At 44.2% G+C, this 26,125-nt stretch overlaps 1 protein-coding gene across 1 annotated transcript in view; it reads left to right on the plus strand.

Moving 5' to 3' along the window:
- Positions 1 to 26,125, plus strand: part of CAMKK1 (calcium/calmodulin dependent protein kinase kinase 1) — a 225,843-nt gene that overhangs the window by 115,126 nt on the left and 84,592 nt on the right. The window contains exons 3-6 of the mRNA XM_059717711.1: positions 10,194 to 10,241; positions 13,476 to 13,529; positions 20,706 to 20,757; positions 25,485 to 25,618. Coding sequence (XP_059573694.1) covers positions 10,194 to 10,241; positions 13,476 to 13,529; positions 20,706 to 20,757; positions 25,485 to 25,618 — 288 coding nt within the window. The remainder of the gene's footprint in view (positions 1 to 10,193; positions 10,242 to 13,475; positions 13,530 to 20,705; positions 20,758 to 25,484; positions 25,619 to 26,125) is intronic.

Raw genomic sequence — 26,125 nt, forward strand, 5'->3', positions numbered from 1 at the left:
AACCATGAGATGAAGGAGTTCAGGATCCTGAGGACAGGAAGGATGGAGAGCAGCAGAGTGAGGACCCTGGACTTCAGAAAAGCAGGCTTTGCTCATTTAGAGAACTGATGGGCAGGATCACCTGGGAGGGCAATGTGAGGGGGAAAGGAGTCCAGGAGAGCTGGTTGTACTTTAAAGAAATCTTGCTAAGGATGTAGGAACAAAACATTGCGATGCTCAGGAAGACTAGCAAGTATGGCGGGAGTCCAGCCTGGCTTAGCAGGGAACTGTTCAGTGAGCTAAAACACAAAGGAAGCTTACAAGAAGTGGAAACTTAGACAAATGACTAAGGAGGACTATAAGAGCATTGCTCAGGGCATGTAGGGATGAAATCAGGAAGGCCAAAGTGCAACTGGAGTTGCAGCTAGCAAAGGACATGAAGGATAACAAGAAGGGTTTCTATAAGTATGCCAGCAACAAGAGGAAGATCAGGGAAAGTCTGGGTCCCTTAATAAATGGGAGAGACAACAAGATGACCGTCTCTGTGGATGCAGGGAGAGCAGTGGGTGTGATTATACCTGGATGTTAGCAAGGCTTTTGATATGGTTTCCCACAACATTCTCGCAAGCAAACTAAAGAAGTATGGGTTGGATGAATAGTTTTTGAGGTTGATAGAATCAGCCTTAAAATGGTTGGATCATCGGGCTCAAAGGGGACTAATCAATGGCTCTGTCTAGTGAGTGTCAAGTGGAGTGCCCCAGGAGTTGGCCCTGGGCCTGGTTTTGTTCAATATCTTCACAACAATCTGGCAGATGGGATGGAGTGCACCTCAGCAAGTTTGCAGATGACACCAAGCTTGGGGAAGTAGTAGATACACTGAAGGGTAGGGCTAAGATTAAGAGAGACCTCCACAGATTGGAAGATTGGGCCAAAAGAAATCTTCTGAACTGCAGTAAGGACAAGTGCAAAGTCCTGCACTTAGGGCAGAACAAGCCGATGCACCAGTACAGGCTGGGGCTGACTGGCTGGGCAGCAGCTCTGCAGAAAAGGACAATAAACTGAATATGAGCCAACAGTGTTTCCTTGTTGCAAAGAAAGCTAATGGTATACTGGGCTGCATTGGTAGGAGTGTTGCCAGCAGATCAAGGGAGGTGATTATTCCACTCTTTTGGACACTGGTGAGGCCACATCTGGAGTACTGTGTTCAGTTTTGAGTCCCCCATAATAGAAAAGATGTGGACAAATTGGAGAGTCCAGTGGAGAGCAACAAAAATGTTTCAGGGCCTGGGGCACTTGACTTACGAGGAGAGGCTGAGAGAACTGGGCTTACTTAGTCTAGAAAAGAGAAGACTGAGAGGTGATTTAATAGCAGTCTTCATCTACCTGAAGGGGGGTTCCAAAGATGATGGAGCTGGATTGTTCTCAGTGGTGGCAGATGACAGAACAAGAAGTAATGGTCTCAAGTTACAGCAAGGAAAGTTTAGGTTAGATACTAGGAAAAACTCTCTCCCTAGGAGGGTAATAAACCACTGGAGCAGACTACTCAGAGACATGGTAGACTCTCCATCCTGAGAAGCTTTCAAAACCTGGCTAGGCAAAGCCTGGCCGGGATGATCTAGTTGGGGCTGGTCCTGCTTTGAGCAGGGGGTTGCCAGAAGGTCTCCTGAGGTCCCTTCCAACTCTAATTATCTATGATTCTATGAAATAGAAAAAATGCACCTTTAAAGTCTGAATGGACTTTTTTATTTGTGGCTGTGACTACTAAGTATGTTTCCCCACGCCTGCCACTTAAGGACAGGGGGTCATATTTTAATTGGGTGTTGTCTGTAAGAATAGATATGGACAGACTAGCTGATTGCCCATCAGGAATGATGGGGGGTGGGTGGGGCTGGAGTGTTGCTACCCACCACTCCATGCTGCCGCTGCCTCCCAGGAGCGGGGAGTGGGGGGAAGCTTGCCCTGCTGTCTCCTCTTTCACACGAGGCCAGCACCACTGGCCTTGTCCATCTGCTCCATTGCCACATGCCTCCAGGGAGCAGAGCCGGCTGACCTCTTCCCACCTGCTTTGTCCCCTCCATCCCTGCTGTCATGGCAGCATTCTGCCATGCCACCACCACCTGTCTGAAATGCTCTTGGAGCACTCTGATTGGTTGTTTTAGTAACCAATCAGAGTGCACCTAGAGTGTTACAGACAGACAGACAGACAGGGAGACAGACTAAGCCCTTTATTATATTAGAATGGTTGTATATGTGTGTGATTATATTTAGAAACACCTATAGCCACTAGACTTCTGGGTGCCAGTCGTGCCTTTGATAATCTACCTCCAAATGATTTAGGAGCCTAAATGCCATTGGAAACCAGTGGAATTTGAAGTCCTCCCTCAGGCTTTTCTGAAAGTTTTGCCCAGGGCAAGTAATATTGTATTGTAACTTCTTTCTGCTGCCCTCATTGAGCAAAAAGGAAAATCACTGGGTAAGGAAAAATGTGCAGGATGGTTATAATAGTCAGTCCTTAATCAGGTAAAACTTCCACAGGTGTTACTGAATTTAATGAAAAACACAAGCTCTGTCTCATGGCAGAGCACCTTTGGTGCCTGCTACTTGAAGGTCTAAGAGCAGCCAGCAGGTGCAGGCCAGCCCTGATGAGGCAGTCACATGACCCCAGGAGGACCATGTGATTGGAGGAGAGAGCTGAGCAGGTTCCATTTTTAGCTCAGGCACTCAAGTCTGAGCCAGCAGTTTGCTGCTGGCAGCTGGAAGTATATCACCTGGCTGAGTTGCTGCTCTGAACATCCTTGGAGGTAAGGGCCGGAGTTGTGGGGATGTCAGGAGGCTCCTGGTCTTGGGTATGACCGAAAACTGCACCCTGCTGGGGAAGGATGGCCTGGTGGGACTGCCCGTGGCGGGGTAGTTCTCTAGAAATGCCAGGCCAGTTGCCTCCCCAGTGAAAGGTGAGTAAGGGTGCCTTATAACATTGGGTCCCACTACCCAGCAGGTAATTTTAGAGCTAGAACAGGGCAGACTGCCCTAGACAGTAGGGCGGGCTGACGTTGAGACCTGGCCCCTAGATGGCCCCACTGTCACAATCTGGTACAGTATTGGTCATTGTCAGAAAAAGGGAACTGGATGTTCTTGTCTGGCGCTTCCTATATACCTATTACTGAATTTTGGAAACAGTAAGTCGTCTTTGAAGGTGAACGGTTTGTCTGAGGAACAGAACCCCCTGTATTGTGCAGAGTCCTAGCATATAACAAGTGATAAGTATAACGAGTGATTAAGGGAAGTTAGCATGAATGGCACTCTTACTGTGTTTGAGTGGCTGTGTAGCATACAAAAGCTTCAATATATTAATGATGTTGATAATCGTTGTGGGGAGGGTGAAGGGGCAATAGACAAAGATAGCAGCTGGATAAAAGGAAAGGAAGTCTAACTGGCTTGTTCCCTTAGAAAGACCAGAGAGGCCAAGGACGTTGTGAGCAGTCATAATATGAATGCAGTCATGCAAAAGAGAATGTAATGCGAGTGTGGAAATACAGGAAAGGAGATTCAAGGAACCTGCACCTGGCTTGCTCATAAAATGTATCAAAGTGAAAAACACCAAGCTGGAATGCATTTGCGGTGGAAGGATTTCCATATAGAGGTTTTTTTTCTGCTTATTAAATAGATAACAAAATAAAATGTTATTTCATGAATCTGCACAATGGATAGTACATATTATGATAGGCATTACTGTGTACAGAGATACAAAAAGAGATATATGTGTGTAATTTTATGTGGCCTTAAGATAGGCATGCATCTTTCTCCATATTCCAGATGTTTGGTTGCTTTTGAGTTGGTATGGGAAAATAAGGTTTTAACACTTATCTATTTCTGTCTGATAAAATCCAGTAAAGCTTTCCATCTGAGCATTTAAATGCATTCTATCTCTGTTTCTGGCTTTTGCCATGTCTATCATCTCTTATTCACTGTACCTCTAACTGATTGCCTTTTTCTAATGCGAAAATACTATATGTTTTGCTGCTAGCAGGGCTAGTATAATCCTGTTACTACAGTACTTAAGGTGGATTCTGCTTTCTATGGGTCAGTGAAGAAAAAAAAAAACCTCTTCTTGACTTCAAGATTCAGGTCTTGGTTAGTTTCTTTTATTACTGACACGCTGTTACCTGCAGGTGTGAAAAGCACTGGGTTTAGGGGTATAAATGAAATAATAACTTTCCCAATTCTTTCACTTATTCCACCACAGCCCCTCATATAAACAGTATTACAGTGTTTTGCAATAGCAGCCAAAGTGTATTTTAAAGTGGTGGTACCACAGCATATTAGGTTATCACTGTAGACCATTGCAACATTGCTTTTATTGAGAGTGCTGCTTGAGATCTGTATATACCCATTTCTGTGTGCTAATAAATAGACTGAAGCATGTCATTTACATCTAGTTTATCTTGGCATTGCCGGTGTTAATAGCAATCAACTCTTGTTTCTGACTTGGGAAGAATTTAACCTAGCAAATCTACTTTTTATACAGGTGTACCATGTTCATCACTGAAGAATAGGAGTCCAGTGTTGGAGACTGGAAACTAATTTCTGTCTTGTTGTAGCAGTAGTTTGACAATCAGAGGGAGAGTTTAGTGCTTAAAGTGCAAGCAAATGCTGTTTGTTAAACTAAGACTAACCTAAGACTGGGTGCTGTTGTACAATGGCTTCATAGCCAGGTATTCCTGTCTTTGCTGGTGTTAGCTCCCATTGCTGCTGCTACAACACACAGGCTGAATTCTGGAGTACAACTGGTGGGAGGTCTATCTGCTCTTCTTCTAGGTAAAAATACAAAAGTGGCAGAAAACCTTTGGGGGTGGTGGAGAAGGAAGTTCCCCAGGCCCAAAGTGCTGGATTATGCAGGTGGATTCTTACAGAGAGAAATCCTTGGCTCCAGAATGGCTAAAATAAATATTTAAAGGCCCAAGCAAAACTAATTTGCATCTGTTTACCATTGCTTAAGTAGCTGGTGCCAGGGAATAGCCTGCTCCTGGGCAGTGACCTTCTTTGCTTATGTTGCCTTTCTACACACTGGAAAACATCTGCTCACAGCAGGACAAATTACCACAGCAAGAGATGACTCTTCCAGCCCGTACTGCCAGAGAAGAATGGCAGAATCACTTGTGTATATAGGGGGTGGAAACTAGGTCAGATACTGCCTTGTCAGATGGGAAGAACAAGCCATTTCTGCACTGTCTTCATATATACCCTTTCCTTGTTAATTAACAGTGACAACCTGGCGATGGGCTGGGAGTGGAGTCTTTGGTGCACTATGGGCAAGGTTCCCCCATGTCTAGAGAGAGCCTGAATACAGTAGGTATTATTTATGACCTCAGCCACACTTAAATGAGACTGAGATGGTGTCTTGGCCTTTCATGGTCCCTGCACAGGAGTGAATTTTCCCCTTATTCCTCACACTTGTTTTCTTGTACACCTTGCAACTCAGCCAGAGGTAGAGATTTGGCCTTGCACAAAGGAAGATCTTGAATGAATAGGGTGCAAGATGTGATTGTGGGGGAGGAAGTTCTGCCTGAGGAGTCGACAGTCAGCTCCATACCTTTCTCCATGCCTATCTCCCAAGTGTGTTCAAAGAAAGCTGCCGTTTGTCTAACTGCCACTGCATTGAGGTCAGTTGTTTCATGTGGATGTTGCCTTCTAGCCTGCAAAACACCTGGTAAAAAGAAATCCACCACTGTGCACCAGACCAGCACCTGCTCAGTGCACATCTGAAACTTGCAGCAGCCCTTCTTTGGTTGCATTTGCATTTCATTTGATCTACCGCATGGTGTACAGGAGAGGGTGGAAAGAGAGGCCAGTAGCAGGGGCCCTCAGTGTGATGAGTTAATTCTTATGAGGCCAGTACTGAATCACACCAGGAGTATTTGCTGTGGATAACAGTATAGCGCTTGTAAGTCCCAATTCACGTCTTTCTCGCTGCGTAGAATTCGGGGCGTGAGGTATTACTTATGAACCTGTAATCCTCCCTTCCCTGTCCTCCTCACTGCCCTATATTCACCTGCTCTGTGTATCCTGTGTATTTGCATTAATGATCAAGCCCTATAAGCTTTATAAGTGCCTGTAAGCCATGACTTTAAATGACACATGTATACTGAACTCTTCAGCAAGGGGTCAGTTGAGCATCTGGAGTACTGAATCGCATGCCTCATGGGAACCGTCCAAACACCAACAGAATCGAAAAGGGAAGGAGAAAAGTTTTATTGAATTTCTTCAGTCTCTCCTGGCTTCTACTAAGTGAGCAGAATGAAGAATTGGTTTGCATACGTGTCCCAAACAGCTCTGCCACAGTTACTGAGTGTGTATCAATTGCTTTGACTAGCAGCTCAGATATCCTATGCTTGTGACCTGGGATGGGACCCTTTGAATTGACCATTGTGCAGCCAGCAGCTATGGCGGGGCAGGCTCATCGGTTGCTGGTTTGACAACATGCTCTTCTTCTTGTTCGTCGTAATAGAATTCACATGGTGCTGACTCAATAAAATGCAGACATTTGGGCTCCAGCAAAATAGGATTTTATTTTAATTTTTAAGGAATTCTATCAGGATAATAAACATAGCAGGGTTTGTTTTCTTATTTCATTAGGGATAACAGGCTGAAAAGATTATGTTGCAGCTCTGTAAAACAGTCTTTCCCTTACCACACTAAGAATAGTGCCTTTTTGGTAGGAGGTAAGGATAATGCAGGCTCCATTTGCCAGAAATAGGGGGATCTTGTAATTCCCACAGGATTGGCAAGTGCTTGCTATCTCTGCACATCAAGGCTGTGATACTTAATCAGGCTATGAGAATGGCTCCTTTCATCTACAGCTCATTGCTCAGTGGAACTCACATGTACTTGGCTAAACCAGGGACCAGATCCAAAACCCAGGGGAAAAAATGGGCAAGCTTATTAGTCATTAGTACCCACAGATGAAGGCGGATGCTTAAACAACACTGGTGTGACAGGCACATTGTGAGACTTACAAAAACACTAAGCAGTTTAGGTGCCTAACTCCCACTGACACCAATGGGAGTTGAGAGCGCCTAAAGGTTGTTATCATCAAAGGCCGATGATCTGTTTAGGTCCCTTCCGACCCTAAGTACTATGACTATGATCAAGTAGGACCGAAGGTCTAGGATTCAATTCTGTTTACCTTTAGATCCCACAGTGAGACAGCCCCAAGCTGTCCAAGGCACCGTCCTGCTCTCTCAGACTTCATCCCATTCGAGAGAAATGGAGATGCTCACCTCAAAGGTGAATCCTTTATGTTTGGGAACCAGAGCTTCCTTGGCAGCTGACCCAAGACTTTGGCATTACTTGCATGAGTCTTACCCTGTTCAGGGCAACATGCAAAGCTCACTTCCTCCACGTACTTTCATGACCTAGCAATTGAGAGAGTAATAGATAGCAATAGAGAAGTAGGCCCTTTCAGGGGGCAAGGGGGAGAATACCTCCCATGTGTATTTTATGTACAGTTTTTCACAGTACTCAAACAGCAGAGTGAGGACTGAAGTTGTGGAAAGGAAAGGGTGGATTGTTAAATTACATGGTTGTAATCTGGAGCAACAACAGCAGCTACAAGTGAAGCTGCTGTGGTTTACACTGCTATAGATGAGACCCAGCTCTAGATCCAGATGTCTTTCATGGTATTTTAGGACAAAAGCATGCAGGTAATGTGTGCCATGTAAAGGAAGAGGGAGAACTGGTATGCTCATTTTGTCTGAGCTGGCTTCATTTTGGAATCCATAATATTATCGTGTTATGTAATCCACTGCCTTGTATTAGCAGAACCAGGCTGCAATAACACTATCAGCCGCAGTCAGTATTAAAGGTAATTTGAATCTTTTTTTGGAAAGTACATGAGAACAATTTGTCTTTTATTATTGTAGTTAATTTTTGTTAGAGTCAGACTGAGGAGGTGGAATTCAGGCCCAGATCCAAATTACGTGGATGCTGTAACGCATGGCTGGAAAGAGGTTTTAGGTGGAAGGACTCATCCTGAAAAGGCAGCCTGGGATCTGAGAATCAAGCTGGGTTTCCTCTTCTAATGCAGCCGTTGGTTACACCTGAGCAATGTTGTTGTCTTCAAATCCTGTTGTTCCACCTGCACGGCGTGATGCACATCATCCGAGAGTTTGCACAGGAATATAGAACGTGGCAAACAAATCTGTTGCTGCACAAGATGGACTAACAACTTGCTTGCAGCCTCTTTGTTAGTTCTGTAGGGCTAATGTGGCCATCAAATGCAATTAGAGCTATCTGATTTTTTTTAATGCAGTATTTTTTAAAAACAGAAATGGCCTTTATACATTGAAAAATGTAATGAAAGTGATACATTTGAAGTTTTTTAATTATTTGACTTTTTTTCTCTTTTTCATATTTTCTTTTCTCATTTATTTTCCCCCTCTTTCAGAAAATGACTGGGGTGGAAGGGATGGAAGAAAAAGAAAGAGCAGTAGAGTGGAAGCCAAAAAAACCCAAACAAAATATCCAAATCCCCCCCTCCACCCTGGGAAATATTGACAAATATTTAAGAATACAGACTAACCCAGAGAGGCAGGTCTGTTTCAGACTTGACAAATAAAAATGTTGGAGTTTAGAAATGTTTGTGAAATCCATTTTTAATTGTTTGGACCTTTCTGGTACAAACAACTTAGTTGCTCATGGCATCAGGTTTGACTTTGAATGGTGTAAGCCGGGGTGGGCAAAATGCAGCCTGGGGGCCGGATGTGGCCTACCAGGCCATCCTATCTGGCCCGCGGGGCCCCTAAAAAATTTAGAAAATTAATATTTATGTGCCCCTAGCTGCCTGTCATGCGGCCCTCGATGGCTTTCCAAAACTCAGTAAGTGGCCTTCTGCTCGAAATAATTGCCCGCTCCTGGATTGTAATCAGTAAGAGGAAAGATGCACCACGATGATGTAGTCACAGTGTAAACCTGCTCTTTACAGGACTGTGAATTCTTAGATTCCAGTGAATTGTCTCACTCTGAACAGTCTTAGAAGAACAGTCCCAGGACCTTACCTGGAGCCTGTCACCCACCTAATATTGGGTGCTTGGTAGGGAGGAGGAGTGTTTTGTGGAGGGGTTGATGGGTTCCTCACTGGCAACACACATATCTACTTCAACTTTGTCACATCTGTTCTTTCTTATGTGACTTAACTGAGGCAAACAGATCAATTTTAAGTGAAATTGAGGAGTGTTATTTGGATACAGAGAATTTTCCCAAAACAGTCATCTCCTTCCAGCAGGAAAAATAGTGGATTTAACTTATCATTATTCTCTTGGCTTTCATGTAACAGGTGGGGAACTGCCCAATAACGTTCCTCTCCCAAGTGCATCTACCAGCTGTCTGTCCTCAGCTTTTAATCCATGACCAGTTTAAGCAGAACAGAACTTAAAATTGGTTGCTTAAAGGCACAACCCTGCCAGTTAAGAGCAAAAGTTTATTATGGAGACCAGATGGTTACTGAAGGACTCCAGCCAAGGTCTAAGAGCTATGCCCAGCCTCCTTGTTTCATTCTGGCATACTGATACTCAAAGACGGCAGCCTGGACCTCATTTCTTATGTGGCTTTAAATGACTACATCAGAGTAACTGGGGCTGCACAGCTGTGACAACATGGTAATTCCAATCTAATTACAATTTTGCATTGATCTGTACTTAACACACTTGTGCACACACATTGGGATTTCAGTCCTTGATCATTTGCAAATGGAAGTTGGTTGTGCTTAAAGGTAATTTATTTTAAAATAACTATTGGATCAGCTTAAGAGAACCTCTAACTCGTTCTGCTTCAAATGATCTTGTTTCAGTGCTGATTTCTCTCAATGCATGCTTTATGTTTAAATTTTGGTTTTCTGCCGGTGTTAATTGCTTCTGTTAGATACAGCCAGCCAAGTGATGAATATCAAAGACCTAGATTCTGCTTTCAGTTACTTCCATAAAATTGCTGTAGTCTTCAACCAGTGTGAGTGGAGCTATTGCAGATTGACACCTGCATAACTGAGCTCAGAATTCAGCTCATACTTACTGTGTCCTGTATTGTCATAGGAATGCATATATTGATTTAAATGAAGTTTGGTAATTCTGCAGTCAGGACTTTTGTCCTTAATTGATATTGATTCAAGCTCACCATGTTTCCTTTTACTAATTCTCAGATTCTCTTTTCTTTTTGATCTACAGGACTGTGTGCAGTTAAACCAGTACAAGCTACAAACTGAAATTGGCAAGGTATTTTATTATTTATTATTAATTTAACATGAATTTATTAAATTAAATTATTATTAATTTAACATTTATTAACAGTAGCAGCCAACAGCTTCATTGTTCTGTGCACTGTACCCCCCATGTCCCCTCTACCCCATCCCACATACAATCCCTGCTCTGGAGATCTTGCAACCTTTATTTTCTTCTCACCTGTTACTTTTTTTTTTTATTTTCCTCTAGATCAATGTAGAACGACTTCCTCTGAAGTCTAAATTTATTTTCCTTCCAACTGAAAGTAATTGAGCTGGCTCCCTTCCAGGTTGTTTCTTGCCAAATGTAACACCAAGGACCTTAATGTATTAGTATAACCAACTAGAAAAGAAAGATAAAGGCAGGCATTTGCTCTGCATCAGAACTAGTTAAGTTTTTATTTTCATGTAGAAATTGCTGATTTAATTCCATTCTGTATTTAAAGGACTCTAAGTGATTCCAGAGAGATTTGGTGAAAGTTATTTAAAGGTCTGAATTGGTGAACAGTTAAGACACCTGCATGATTGGACCCCTGCCATAGCTGCAGATGGGTTGATAGACTGCTGTTTTCTAGAAGCTGGACCTGCTGTTCCCAGCTCTGTGCTTCAGTTGAAGTGTCTACACCCGCTGCTGCACAGTTCTATTAAAAGGGATTTTTAGCCCAAACCCCTCTACAGATCTGACTCTAACTGTACAGAATGGGGTCTCCTTGCTTACAAACTAACTCTGTGGATTAGTTAAAAGATCTAGGTTAGCAAGTGTCAGGCTTTAAGAAGGGAGGTGTCTTCTGATCATACTGTGACTTCACTCTGCAGCTAGCCTGGGGTAGGGTGATGACTGATGTGCATTAAAGCATACACATGCTTGATCTCCAAGTCTTAGCACCTGTTTTCTGTGATGGAACTACAACATTTGCCTCCTTGCTCTTCCTGGGCACACGGGGAATAGCGACAGAGAGGATAGCAGCTAATTTCTGTTGGAATCACTTGAGGGCGTATATAAATGTATATGCCATAGCAGTAATGTGTCCTAGCTGGCAGGTACCTGCACACACCCACCCCACCTTCTCCTGCGGGTGTATCCCAAACCTGCAAATACATCAATGAGGCTGCTCCAGGATCTCGCTCTGTACCTGTTCTTGAGACCTCAGCCTCCGGTAAGTTTGTGACTGGCAGCTGGGGATGACCCCAAAGGGGCCTCACTGGCATATTTCTGGTTTTGGAGTGTGTGTGCAGGAGCCAGTGGGTGGGGCATGCTTAGGTATGACCTGATTGAGGCATACTGTTGGTGTAGTGTAGATATACCCACAATGCATCTGCTAAGATGAATAGTGTAAGACTACCATAGATGGAGAGTCCTGGAGACCCTTGCTAATTCTGCTTCACCTCCTCAGACTTGAAAAGTCTCATGCATGGCTAGCCTCTGAGAGGGCTTTGCACAGAGCTTTTATGCCAGAGGGAGCCGAACTCAAAGCCTGAATGGCGTGCATTATCCTAACCCTAGTGAATAAAAGGCAGGTTCACTACCAGAAGCTTATTTCACAAATTAAAAAGGATTATTTGGATCTGTGCATTTGCTTCTGCCCGTTCCATTTTTAGGAAGCAGCAGGAAATGTAGAACTGGTTCGAGGATCTTCCATTGCTCCAGTGTGTTTTGAATCTGTGAATTCAGCTTTGGGTCCTGCCTCCATTTAAAGCTAAATGAAATCTCATAAAATGAATGGAAATAGCACATGCAGTGAGAACAGTCGTGTGTGTGTGTGTGCATGGAAGGGAAGGTTAGAGGAGGGGTTATAGTTGTATTTCTATGTCTCTATTGTAAAACCTTGAGCGTTTAATATAAAATCAGCACCTAGGTAGAATGCTTGCCAGCCCTACCTGATCCTTGAGGCTAACTTTTGTGGTATTTTGATGGGTTAAGTGAAAGTAAAGGATTATCGGGGGCTTTCTGCACTGGGGAGAATCTCACTTCTGTTTTTCTAATTTACCACATTAAACAATACACGTTGGGCCTGACCCAAAGCCCAATGAAGTCCAGCCTCCCACTGACTTCAGCCCTCTCAGACTGCGGGTCAGATCCTATTCCACCTTGTAGGCGACCTAGTGAATATAGACACATAAGTGTGATTTTGTTCCACCCTGCTTCAGTCTTAAAAAACAGCTAATGTGAGAGGATGAGTTCTTCTTTGCTTGCTGCTGTTTGTGACTTCATAGTAAGGCTGAGATGATGGGCTCTTACAGAAGTAGTTGTGTTAATATTTTTTCAGGGACTTAAGCAGAGTAAAAAAGGTTCATACTTAAGTGCCTAATGGGTGGACTAGGATCAGCCTTCAGGGCTTCATTCCAGCTCTCGTTAAAGTCAAAAGAAATGCACCTGATACTTTAAACAGGAAATAATCTAGCCCTTACTGTGGTTCTTATTCAGCAGGTATCTAAGAGGAATCTTGTTATATTTTAATGTCTTGACCATGTAAAATTTATGGCATTGTCACAAAGCCAGGTGAAATCCAGTGAGGTTGACTGAGATTTGCTTTGAGCTCTTATCCCAGCTGGCATGCTCCACACGACTTTAGCTCTGATCTCTAAATGAACCGCACCTGACCGCGCAGTGGAAAACAGCAGATATACACAAGCTGAAGAGAGAATCTGCACAGTGCAATACCTCCATGAAAATGGTGCCGGGCATGACTTTGTGGATGGGGGTGGACGAATTGATGAGAATATAAAAGCACATGCCCACATGACTTTGAAATGTAATTTTCCTCACTGCTCAGCTTATAATAGAAATTATGACCTTGGCTCAGGGCATTTTCTGAGGATTAATAATCAAGAGGAGTTAATGGCCTGAGGCATCGCTCTTTTGAGATGGTTATTAATTCCTGGGAAATGCTCCATGCCTCCAATATTATTGTCCAAATGGAAGAGCTGCCAAAAAAGAAAGACCTTGTCCCTAACATTGCAAATGACCATGAAAAGGAGAGAGAGCCCCTCCTTTCCCTCCCTCCCAGTGTGCAGTTATCTGATTCATCAGACTTCCCTTGTGTAGGTGAAGGCAAGTTGGCACTGGGTAGTGTGCAGTGTGCCATCACCTAGAGTGTTTTCTCAAGGCCATGGAGGGAGGTAGTTTTTTTTATTTTTTCTCTCCCAAGGCCGAACATTTGGAGCATTGAGCAGCAGGCAAACAAAGCAGAGCAGCTGAGCTGACTGTGTAATTTGTGTTTATTTATAGGGTTCCTATGGTGTTGTGAAGCTGGCCTACAATGAGAGCGATGACAAGTATTACGTAAGTGCTGCTCTCCCTTTGTCACTGGATGCTGTCGATGCTTCTGATTCCCTTTCACATCCCGGAGAACCCTCTCTCTCTTGCTTTCTTTTTCTTTTCCCCCCCGCTCTTTTTCCAGGAGCAAACCTCCCTGAGGGGCATGTGACTACATTTTTGGGGTGCATGATATGCAGGGATGAGTCACGTGAGCAAATCTGTTTGGATGTGTTATATAACCAGCAGGCACATGGGATGAAAATTTCAAGGAAGAGGCAGTCAAATTTGGTGCCAAGCCAACAACATTTTTTAGATATGAAACAGGTCACCTGAAATTGTAGGCACGTTCATGGCAATACTTACTTAGCACACGCTGTGATCCTAGCGGATCTGCTCAGAAAAGAATGGGCAACTGAGTGCTGGACCCAGCGCAAGCTACCCTGTGCACTTTCTATGTGTTGATGATACTGCATTTCTGCGTGACCTCCCTCTACCTCCTGCATGGCCTGTTCTTTTAGTCCTATTTAAGCAGCAAACATTTATCTGTAGTCAGTGTGGACTGAACACACAAAACAACAGCAGACTCCCTATGCCTGAAGGAGGATGTTTGTGCCTGAAAACTTGCAAAGAACATTTTTTCCCACTATTCAGTTGGTCTAATAAAAGTTATCACATTTCCCCAAAGACCTTTGAGAGCATTGAACCGGGTTGTATCACAGTTCTGTCACTGCATTACTGGGTGACCTTGTGTGTCACTGCTGGTAAGATGCAGATGATAAAGCTGCTCTCCTTTACAGTGTTCTGAGATCTGTGGGTGAAAAGTGCTATAGCACAGCTAAATGTTGGAAGGAAAATTATAATAATAAAACAGACTCTAGATCTTGTGGTTGTGAGCTTTCTAGCCAGGCCTGTAAGCAAATACTGGTAAAAATCAACTGGTCTGTCATGTCACTAAGACATGTAGGTCTCTGAAAACCCCTCTATTTAGGAAAGTATTGAAGCACACAGCTGCTTTCCTGAATGGAGACTGTCATCTTGGGACTTTGACATGAAGATGATTGTTTGCATAGAAAAGGCTCCATCTGTACAGCTTGGCCAAACCAAAAATTTTCTTTCCTGACTTGTAGATTTACTACTGACTTTTTTTAGCATGACTATTAACATCTTTAGCTGAGATGATCCTACCCTGATGGTATTTCCAGATGGCATGAAACAGCATAAGAAATATATTGCAATGATGGATGGAAGAAATGAGACGGAGTCTGGAAAGGTACCCTGAATCTGTCCAAGTAATGGAACTGCACATCTGTCCCCACATTTCACTTTCCACACTGACTCACTCTGCTCACTGGAAAGTTTGCCGTTCCCATTGTTTTTCTGCTTTCAACTCTGGCCTCCAGACTCACCCTGCCCTCTGGTGACAAGTTGGATAGAAGCTGCTTGACACTTAAGGTGCTGTTCTGCTGAAGGCAGCATCAACAAAAGTGACAGACATTTCCTGGTAAGGCTATGGCTCTACCTGAGGATGCAAAGCCCAGAGCATTTCCAAATGAGTTCTGATTGAAGTGGGTTTTTCTTCAGGAATTTTTCATTTTATTTTTTGAAAATGACTTTACGTTAGTGGCTGCTTAGTGGTGATCCCAGAGAATGACACCTACTGCAGAAAGACTCCGTTTCATCCCAGCTATGCAAGCAGAGACCCAGAGCGCTTGGTTCTCAATGATCCAGATGTGCATGTGTGTGCACATGTGAGTGCGAGGGAGACTTTTTTGACTTTTTAAAACCTTTTATTCTAAATAGAAAAATTAAAGGTAAAAGTACAACAAATGTGCAGTCTTCCCAGGGGCTGAGCATAAAACACTTGTCAGTAACAAAACCACCATAGCTTCAAAAATCGAATCCTCCTCCCCTGCAATACCCTTCATGGGCTGAGACACTTAGGACTAGCTGTCCATCTTGCACCTTGCAGGGGGCGCATCACTTCCCCACATGCTGCCCCACTGTATGGTCCAGCATGACAGACTGTTGGATGCCTGGATGGTTCCCATATGTTGCCTTCATTATCAAGTAACTGCGGTTAATGTAGCAAAGGAGGAGCGTAGAGAAGGAGCTTTGCTGTACGTTTGGTCCATCCGTTTCAGAGCGGTAGAGCACACTGCTATCCAGGTAGGAATTTTTACTTGCCTGTGGATGCTTCCATTCAGTGCTAGTGCAGCCCAGATAAGAAGCATTTCCTTCCTTCACCCTGCTGTATAAACATCTACAAACTCTCTTACTTCTGATTGTCAGTACCAGTATTTTCCAGCATGACAAGTTGTGATGGAGAGACCTCCAAATTTCCAAGGTGTTGAAATACCCTGGAATTTGACAGATCTTTAAAAGCTGAAGAGAAATAGTAGCAAATCGCATAATTAGCTAATGGTTGCTTAGCTCCCCACGTTTCCTTGTGCGTTTGACTGACATGCTGCTTTTAATACTGAGATAAATTCCATGTTGTTCTGCTTATCACTGCTGTCTGAAACCATGTTATAACAATACATTCGACAAGAGTTGTCAGGCAGCCAATGGGGAGATCTAATGCAAATGTGTAGCACCAGCAATTACTAGCAGCAATTCTGATTTTGACAATTGAGAGAGGATTTTTTTTTTCTTTTGAAAGATTATACTTTTGTTTTTTTGTCTTCATGTTGAAAAGCAACAAGAAACAATTGGAGAAAATTAGCCCTTGAGTAGCCTGGAATGGCAAGTGGTATGTAACTATTTCACACCTACAGTAGTTCAGCATGAGGAATGGCTGCTTCCTACATTTAAAGGAAGCTTGGGGAGAAAAAAGGACAGCAGTTATTTTTAAGGCACCGCATTGTGTTTGCATCACAAGAGCCTATGCAATATAAAATCCCAGAGTGCAATCCTCTGCATGATTATTGCTGAAGGCGGGGACAAGGTGCATTTTCTGACTAATATGGAATTTTAGGCACCAACAGACTGCTCCAGTCCTTCTTAAAACTAGTGGGAAGACTCTCATTACTTTAATGAATTTTGGATCAGGCCTCAAATTAGGGATATTCTGTATTTTCCCCTATATTGCACTCATCTTACTTTCAAAGAGGCTTTCTTTTCTCTACTCAAGAAGAGGAATAAGTACATAAAGTGCTGCTGAAACAACACCTGGAGCTAGAGCCTTCTTGTCAATCAGTCTAGCTTCATGGAAGTCAGTGGAGCTGTGGCAGTTTCTTCTGGCTGATATTCTGGCCCCTGGTATGGATGGGCAAGGTAATGGCCTACACTGCAGCATGAGAGACTGAACCTGGGATCTTCAGCCTCAAGGATCTGATTTGCTGAAATGAATGGGAAAAATCCTATTGAGTGTGGGGTCAGGCTTAATATATAGACCCCTGCCACTTGAAATGACTCCCTGATGGTGATGCATTGCATTGGGGGTTTACAGGACTCTACCCATCAGCCCTCATAGCTGGAAAGTGTCATGATCATGATCTGAAATGGGGGTGGGGGGGAGTTTAAGCACTTTAAAAGGCAAAAAATTAAAAGCAGAGGCAAAAATCTACCTGGGGAGGGCTAGTTGGGAGTGATTTTACTGCTGGAATTTGATTCTGAAATGTCTCAGGCTAACCCATTCTCGGTCACCAAATCAGCTTGCCAAGGCAAGTGATTGTGATGGACAAATTCTGTGCCATTTCTGGGAGAAAAAAAAAATCACGTCTCATGTCCCTGCATCTTCTTGAGGGAGATGCTAAAAATGGGATTTCTTCAGGAGTGCACTCTGGTTGCAGCTAAAACTCCTTCCCTCACAGTAGATGATGGGGGCAAGGGCATAAGCAGGTATCAGGCTCCTCGGGTACAGGTGCTGCCAGCAGTAGTGGCACAAGAAGGATGGGCAGATCAAAGACACTGATATGACAAGCTGCTTGGCCTTAGCGATGCCAAATGCATGGAAGCAAAAATGGCTTCCACTTCGCTATTCGCCTGAAAAGGGTTTAGCAACATTTTCTGCTTTCTGTGGGGCTCTGATTTCATTTATTGGTGTCTTCATGGGGTGTCATTCCTGAATAAGGCAGAAAAGGGGAGGAAAGAAATTAAGACTTACTGGATGTAGAAAGTGAGGATTTTTTAGCATTAGCAACTGGATGTTTAATCGCATACGGGTACAGATTTTAATTATTGTTGCTGTGGTGATGGTGGTTGCTGTTGCCACATTTCAAGTCATAATGTACAGGCCAGGCCGCCAGTCCACTTACTAAGTGTGATCCTGTTGATTGCCCCTTCCCGCTCCAAATAAGAGAAGCTTTGCCCCTGTCTTAACTGCCAGCAGGATCTGGGCTCCAGAAGTCATGCCTAGATCTGACATTAAGAGCTGCTGTGTCACTGCTTGGGAAAATCCATCAGCAAGGTTTTGAAAGTATTCAGTATCAAAAAGGTGTTATTTGGATAATGAGCTTGGCTTGCGAGGAGAAACAGGTTGGTTCTTCTATGAATGCATTGCCTCAGGACCAGCTTTGCTCAAACCTGGGAAGGGAAGAGATCATTGCCAGGTCACTACTGCATTGCTCTCATTATGCACAGTGACAATACAGTGTGGCAAGGTTTGCCTCACTAAGGTTCCCTCTAATTGAAACCTGACTTTGTTGTTTATTCCTGTCTCTGTCTTGTGATAATGAAAAGAATTGTGCATGTTCTGCAAGACACATCGTGAGTCCACCTCGCATTTCGATTTCCAAACCAGGCTGTTGTGATCCAGCTACTTCACACCGCGCGGGTGACACAAAGGGGCTAGAAACCTATTCCAGCTCTGCAGCTGGGGATTTTTCTCAGTGTTAGGCAGTCAGCAGCCAGACAAAGAACTGATGTGTCAAGCTCTTATATCACAGGCCCCTGGAGGTGTAGTAGGGGAAGCTATTGCAGGTTCATATGACTTTTAATCACTTTGCAATACCCATACAACTGTACCATCATACAGCCAGTCACGGTGCCTTCTAAGGAGTGAACAGCTGAAATGGCAACTTCTCACTTCCCTCACCGAATGAAACCATGGATTTACCACTTTGTACAAATTGTGCTACACTTAATCTTTGGGTACTGTGTGCTGCAAAAGTCTCTCCTTTGCCAGTCTATTCCCAAAATGTATAAGACACAGAGCTGTAGCTCTCATTAATTAACTGAGATGAGGACTCCACTTGTTGAGAACTGTTGATACTTACTGTTTTCTCCAATAAAATGTAGCAAACTTCTCTTTTTTTTTTTTCCTTTTTGTTCAGTGGAAATGAACTTCAAAAAAATGTCCAGTTTTAGGGATAGGATGAAAATAAGGGAACCTTCCACATGCTGGGTGAATCTAAATGAAATTTTGACACTGTATTTGAATTTCTTTCATAGAATAATTATTTTTTTACATTTTTTCCTGTAGGTTTTTTGTGGGGGAGAGTAGAGCGGGAAATGGGAGAAGTATATAAAACGTGTACCCTCCAGTCCTGAGTCCTCCTTCAAAGGGCCCCTTGTGGGTGTTGTGTTGGACGCTTGCCCACCTAAGGACTAATATCACAATTATCACAGGGTTGTATCCCACAGGCTCCTCAATCATTCAGCCATCAATAGGAACCAGTATTAGGCAAGGCAGTGCATAAATGAAAGACCAGAAATCCCTAGTCTCCATCACCCAGTGCTGCCGTTTTCAGTAGATGCCCCTGAAATTATTAAATGGGATTGAAAATGGTTATAGTCCGAACAAGATTCTTTTCTGTTATACCACTATGAAGCCAGAGTAACTACTGATTTGGGTAAAGTTATTGCAGATTTATACTCATGTGACTATGGTCTGAATTTGGACCTTAGAGTGTACAAGAGACGTTGAAAATTGGAGAGTTATATTTTCACTGACAAAAATAGCTAGCAAGAAGCCTTCTGGGACAGTGCCTGTGGTCTGCTCTTGGCTGTGTCGGCCACAACTAATGTGCAGTAGAGCCTTCTTTCACTTTTATTAGTGTAAAATTAACCTGCGTTGCATGTGTTTTATGGGAGCCCTTGGGTGATTATATTTTGCTGGGGTCACTGTAATGAAGATTATAGATAGGGATGCTTGTTTAATAGAAGCAAATAACTCATCCCAAAAAGCCCTTTAGACCACAGAAAATTTCTCTGAGCGGAGTATAACATGAGCTGGTTTCTCATTAAATATTTATCCCTTGCGTCTTTAGGGATCCTTGGAGTGGCCATTACAAAATTATTTAACGCAGCAATATGCACAGAGTCCCAAAGATTCAGTTTATTATATTCAGGTTGCCCTTGCCGTTATATTAATGCCACAGGGATGGGGGAAAAATTACCGACAGCCAACCTCTTGCATCAAATACTTTGGTTCCAAATGATCATGTGGTGGTGCGATGTGAAAATGTACATGGATAGAAGAATGTCAGCATGTGGCTAGCTTGTGTAGATCTGTGCTTTCCTTTTTATTGCATCTTGCAGTATCTCTGTGAGCTGGGTCACTTGGCCTCAGCTATTGTCATGATAGGTACCTTAGAAAAACCTTGGGCCTGGTTTTCAGTTAGACATATGTCCCTTTATGCCATTCTAGGGCCTTCTGAGAATGTCCCTTTTCCTAGCATAGTGCTAGAGGTGGCCCTGCTGTCACCCCTGACGTGGGGTGGAATGAGGGGATGTCATGAGCATGGCTAAGAGCATACTGCACCTTAACTGTTTTTCTTCTGAGTCCCTGGGAGCCTCAGGAAACAAAGCCTAGGACTGTATCCCTGCACTGTTCTAACTAATACTAGGGGCTGAGCTGGTTCTTGAATAGAGTGCACAAAGGTAGCTGAAATCCTTCCTCCTTTTCTTCAAGACCCTGGTCTAAATGTAGGAACAGAGTTACAAGAATCAGGCCTCTTCTTACTTGTCTGATTAAGGCCCATTTAAAAGTTTTATTAAAAAGTTGGTAATATTGGCCTTTATATACATCTGAAGAGGAGTCATTCCTTCTTTCTTTATATGTTAGGTGTCCCTAAGGTATCTGTCAGTAGTTATGCTCTCTGTTCCCCTGGATTAGCAGGAGAAACCCTAGAGCCAGACTGGCATTTGAACCGAGGTCCAAAGATTTCGCACATGCTACAAGGTCAGAGCAGTGATGGTGACTCTCAGTATCATGGCTTTTTGTTCTGCTTTAACATTGTCATTGTTTTCTTCCCTCAGGCTATGAAAGTCCTCTCCAAAAAGAAGCTATTGAAGCAGTATGGATTTCCACGTAAGTGCCATGCATTTGGAGGTTACAGGCAAACTTTACAGGCGTACCTATTGTCCTTACTTGGGCAGAACTCCCAGGGAGTTAAGCAGAAATATTTCCTTGGGTAAAGACTACAGAACCGTTTTATCTGTAGAGAGTCTGGTTAATACCTTTCCTTGAACAAATTAAACCAAACAGGCATTCAGGCATAACACCTTTGTGTACATGAAAACAAGACACAGAAACTAACCTGTAAGGAGAAACTATTTTGAATCTATTACAGGCTCTGGATCTACACCTTAGTTTTCCAGCAAGCTGACTCCTCTTTGTGGCACACACAGAGATACAATGCAGAATGAGGGATTATGTTTAGGATCTGAAGGTGCAAAGGGGCAAAGACCGCAGCATCCAAGGTGTGGAGCATTTCTGAACACTCGGTCCTGCCTTTGCATGCTTGAACTGTCCTGAGAGTTCCAGCTTTGAGGGTAGCTTATCACTGAAGACAGTTTCTCTCTCAGCCCCCAACAGCTAAGATTTGTGACATGAATAACCGGATTTTCTCACAGTTTGCTAAACGGTTTTGAAAATCTGGCCTCTGACAGTAGAAAGCAGGAAAGGTCCTGCATCCAGCTGAGCAGCATTGGGCTGTAATTTAGATTTGGGTTTTCTGTTTGCTTTTCGAGTTTCATAAAACAAAGTTTGTATCTCTTACAGTTACCCCCATACAGTAAAATCTCCAAACTAAAACCCTGAGCAGGAAAGCTTGTTGCTAAAGGAATTGCTGTCTCCTTGCTGGCCTATTCCAGCCTGCCCCAAAAGGCTCATCTCCTTCTACTATAAATCTCTTGTTTGTCTCTCTTCCTTGTGCTAGGATTTACATGTTTACACATTCCTCAGTGTGACAAAGCACATTTTAAATGCATCGGGCCCCAGTCTGCAAGCTTCCAGGAGCTCTCAACTCCCACTGAAGATGATTGGAATTGGGCCTTACCCCATTCTCGTGTTACTACCATATAGCCAAGTAGCATGTCCCCCTGTCAAACTGTGTCAAGGACCAACTTTTCTTTTGAATAATATAGGTGATTACCTCAGAAATCATTCATGCAGAGTGGTAACAGGCCTCATGTTTGGGCAGTAAAACTGTTAATTGGCATCTAGCTTCATTTTAGGCAGGGGTGGGCAAAATATGGCCTGCCAGGCCATTCTGTCTGGCCCGCGGGACCCCTTAAATATTTATCTGCTCCTGGCTGCCTGTCAAAGACAACAGGAGTTAGGAGCAGTAGGACCCAGGGGGAGCTGGCAGCAGGAAGCAGGAGCCGAGCTCCACCCATCCCCTGCCATTTCCCTGCCTTCCTGCCCCCGCCCTGCTCCAGCACCACATGGCTCCTGGCTGCATGACCGAACGATGCACCAGTACCTCTGTGTGTGTGTGTGTGTGTGTGTGTGTTCATAGGGCAAGTCCCACACGCACATCTCACCATACACATGCACCCATACCTCCCCTCACACTGCCATACATGCACACCCCCACACCCCCTCACACACCCCAGCCACCCTCCCCTCACACAGCCCCCACAAACCCAATACTTACCCACACCCCACATACGCACATACACCCACATGCTCCCACACCCCCAACACCTATCCACCCCCCACAGACGCACCCACACTCTCCCCCACACCCCACATACCCACACACCCATGGCCCCCCACAAGCCTATACCCATCCCCCCACAATATACAAGATTAAGACTTCATTATAAGTTATTATATATGATCACCTCTGTGTACACTACATGAACACATGTAAACCAGGACAAAAATATTTTTTGCAATCAAATTAATGAGTTTTTTTCAATGATTGCTTTTTAAAATATAATTTGGTATTTTTCTGGTTCTGAGATGGCAAAACCCCTTGCTGAAAGGAGTATTTCTGGGGGCAAGGGGAGGGGCTTCTGGTGCCAAAATTCAAGGGTTAGGGGGTGGTCCAGTCCCAAAATGGTGATGGGGGAGGGAGGGGCTCCTGTCAAGGGGCGGGGCTACCCATGTGGCCCTCAGCAGCTTGCTAAAATTTAGTAAGTGGCCTGAAATAATTACCTGCTCCTGATTTTAGGGATTAAAAGATTAATCGTTTAACAACTGATAATCCCAGTGATAACCGGTTAGTTTATTGGTTGTTTAGCTTGGGGCCTGTGCAGTCTGGCAGGGAAGGTGGGGAAAGGAGGCTGGTGGTGCCCCAGCAGGAACCAGAAGGCGGCAGGCAGATGAGAGAGGGGTGACGGGGACCAATACCCAGGGCCTAAGTGGAAAACAGCGGGTGGCCTAATGACTCATCAGTTAAGCAATTAGCGGCTTGTTCACAGGTGCTCCCAGCCAAGGCTTCAGATTGGCCGTGTTGTCTGGTGGGACTTGTCACTGCATCCCCTCTCCTCCCTGTCCCCCCACCAGTCAAAGGCCCCCCCAGGAGCCCAGCAGCAGCTGTGTCCCACCTGCTGTGTTATTGATTTAACCATTTAACCAATATAATTAGAGGAGACTAAACAAATATTTTTTTAACAATATTTACATCCCTACTTCATTTGCCAGGTTTTTGTAACAGTTCTGGAAGCAGACAAGATAAGGGGATTCGAGCTTCCTCTAATAATTGAAAAAGGCAGTTAAGTGTGTCAGTAGACCTGTATCTTTCAATCCATTTTTCTTGCATTGTTATATGGTTCTTTTTTCCCTGTGAAGTCAGGATGACTACAGAACCTTTTTATGTACTTTCTTTTATCTTGAGAGATGCAGTGCAGCCCCATCTGGGATGGAAAGCATCATCCAGGTATATCAGAGCAGATCAGAGAGGATACATTTTGCCCAGTGATACAGGGACTCTCAGGGATGGGGAAAAATCCCATTGTTTCATAGAATTATAGAAAATGAAGGTTGGAAGGACTTCGGGAGGTCATCTAGTCCAACCTCCTGCTCAAAGCAGGACCATCCCCAACTAGATCACCCCAGCCAAAGCTTTGTCTAGCCAGGTTTTAAAAACCTCCAAGGATGGAGATTCCACCACCGCTCTGGGTAACCTGTTCCAGTGCTTTACTGCCTTCCTAGTGAGAGGTTTTTTTCCCTAATATCTAACCTAAACTTCTCTTCTTCAGGTTAAATAAGCTCAGTTCCCTTAGCCTCTCAAAAGTCACGTGCCCCAACCGCCTAACCATTTTTGTTGTCCTCCCCTGAACTCTCCAATTTTGTCCACATCCTTTCTGTAGTACGGGGCCCAAAACTGGACATAGTACTCCAGATTTGGTCTCACCAGTACTAAATAGAGGGGAAGAATCGCTTCCCTTGATCTGCTGGCAGTGCTTCTACCAGTGCAGCCCAGGATGCTGTTAGCCATCTTTGCAACAAGGGCACACTGTTGGCACACATTCAGCTTACTGTCCACTGTAACACCCAGGTCCTTTTCTACAGAACTGTTGCCTAGCCAGTTGGTCCCCAGCCTGTACCGGTGCATGAGATTGTTCTGTCCTAGATGCAAGACTTTGCACTTGTTTTTATTGAGCTTTAGGAGATTTCTTTTGGTCTAATCTTCCAATTTTTTGAGATCATTCTGAATCCTAACCCTACCCTCCAGCTTATCTATTACTCCTCTCAGCTTGGTCTCATTTGCATACTTGCTGAGGTGCACTGTATCCCATCTTCCTTATAGGCCAGGGAGAATTTTGATGTAAGGTCTCAGGTGTAAAATCCCCACCAGTTACAGTGAATGGAAATTAATTTATCTGCTTTGGAAAAGTAAGGGGGTGAGTTGACCCGGGTGAAACTGGAATTTGCTGTTTTGCAGTATCCTTGATGAGGATGGAGGCATATTGTTAGAGTAGCGCTATTGCCCGATCTTAGGGGTGATTGATTCCCAAGGCTATCCATTCAGCTTTTCACTGGCATTACATTTCAGAATGAATTTGTAAGAGTTCAAATATTAAAAAAGACCCCAACCACCCAGTCCCACATGCCTGATCAGCTCACAGAACCATTGCATCTGGCCCCCAGGGCTCTTCATGGGTCAGGAAATTTGGCAGTGGGAGAACAGTGGTCATTAATATGGCCACCCTCCCCCCTGCCAAATTCCCAACCACAAGCCCCATGTGGCTGGTCGTAGGACACCTGCTATCACCCCAACCCCATGGGACTGGGCCATGCCTTCCCCCTTCCTCCCTCCCCCCCCCACATCTGGATTTGGGCTGAGCTACACCCCTTCCCACAGGGCCTAGTTTGGGGCTGAGCTGTATTTTCTCTCCTCCATGTTGGGGCTAAGCCATCCCTCTCCCCTCCCCACCTCCCCCAGGATGGGTTGGGGCCAGGCCATGCCTCCCTCCCTCCTGCAGAGCTGAGTCACACCTCCTGACATTCCCACGTCAAGCCCCTTCCCCTGCAGGGATGGGTTGGGGCTGGGAAGCCCACTGCCTGTCTCCGCACGGCCAGGTGGGGCCCACTGCACCCTTCCTGGATCAGACTCAGGGGCTGGAATTGGCCTGCAGACAAACCAGGCACTGCCCCTGCAGCCGGCTGGGGGAAAAGGTTGAACACCACTGGGCTAGTGTATGATTTTCTGTGCGGTCACACAACCCCTGCTTCCTTTTGTGAGTTGCTTGCTAGAAGTCCTGGATTCATTTATGCACCTCTATACTAGACCCATTTGGTGTGATGTACCATGTGCTGCCAAATGAAGTAAAGCATGTTTCTTCTTGTCATTACGGCTGCAGGCCGGCCTCCTCCTAGAGGATCAAAAGCAGCTTCTGGTGAGCAGACCAAACCCATGGCACCGCTGGATAGAGTTTACCAAGAAATAGCCATATTAAAGAAACTGGATCATGTCAACATTGTCAGACTGATAGAGGTGTGTATGCCCAAGGGTACAGCGATATGTACGTGTGCACATGCTGCTCAGTTCAGATTGTGCCAATGAGCACATTCAGGCTGTTTTGTTTTGGGGTTTTTTTTCCAAATTAACATGAAATGGAAAGTGAAATCCCCTAAGAGGATCTAAAAAGCTCAGCCTCTTGTGCAATTTAAAGCCTCAAACCTGCTCACACATTGCATGGAGTTATGCATGTGGAAGGCTTGCCTGGTCTGCATCATGATTAATAATTCACAGTTCAGTATTCATATATGTTCATGAGAGAGAAAATTTAAGCCTTGCCTAGAAGCAACCTTGCACCTGTTTGAATGAACTGTTGCAAACTCCTATGTAGGAACTGTCTTATTCAGTGTAAGAGCAACTTACTCATTTATGTAAAGCTGTGCTTCAGTGTCAGGTAAAACTGAAATAAGTGTGATTATACTGCAATAAATGCATCTTCTCCAGACTTTTGCACCAGTTTACCTAAATCACACTGATGGAACT

The sequence above is a fragment of the Alligator mississippiensis genome, chromosome 14 (assembly GCF_030867095.1).
Source record: "Alligator mississippiensis isolate rAllMis1 chromosome 14, rAllMis1, whole genome shotgun sequence".
Taxonomy (NCBI): Eukaryota; Metazoa; Chordata; order Crocodylia; family Alligatoridae; genus Alligator; species Alligator mississippiensis.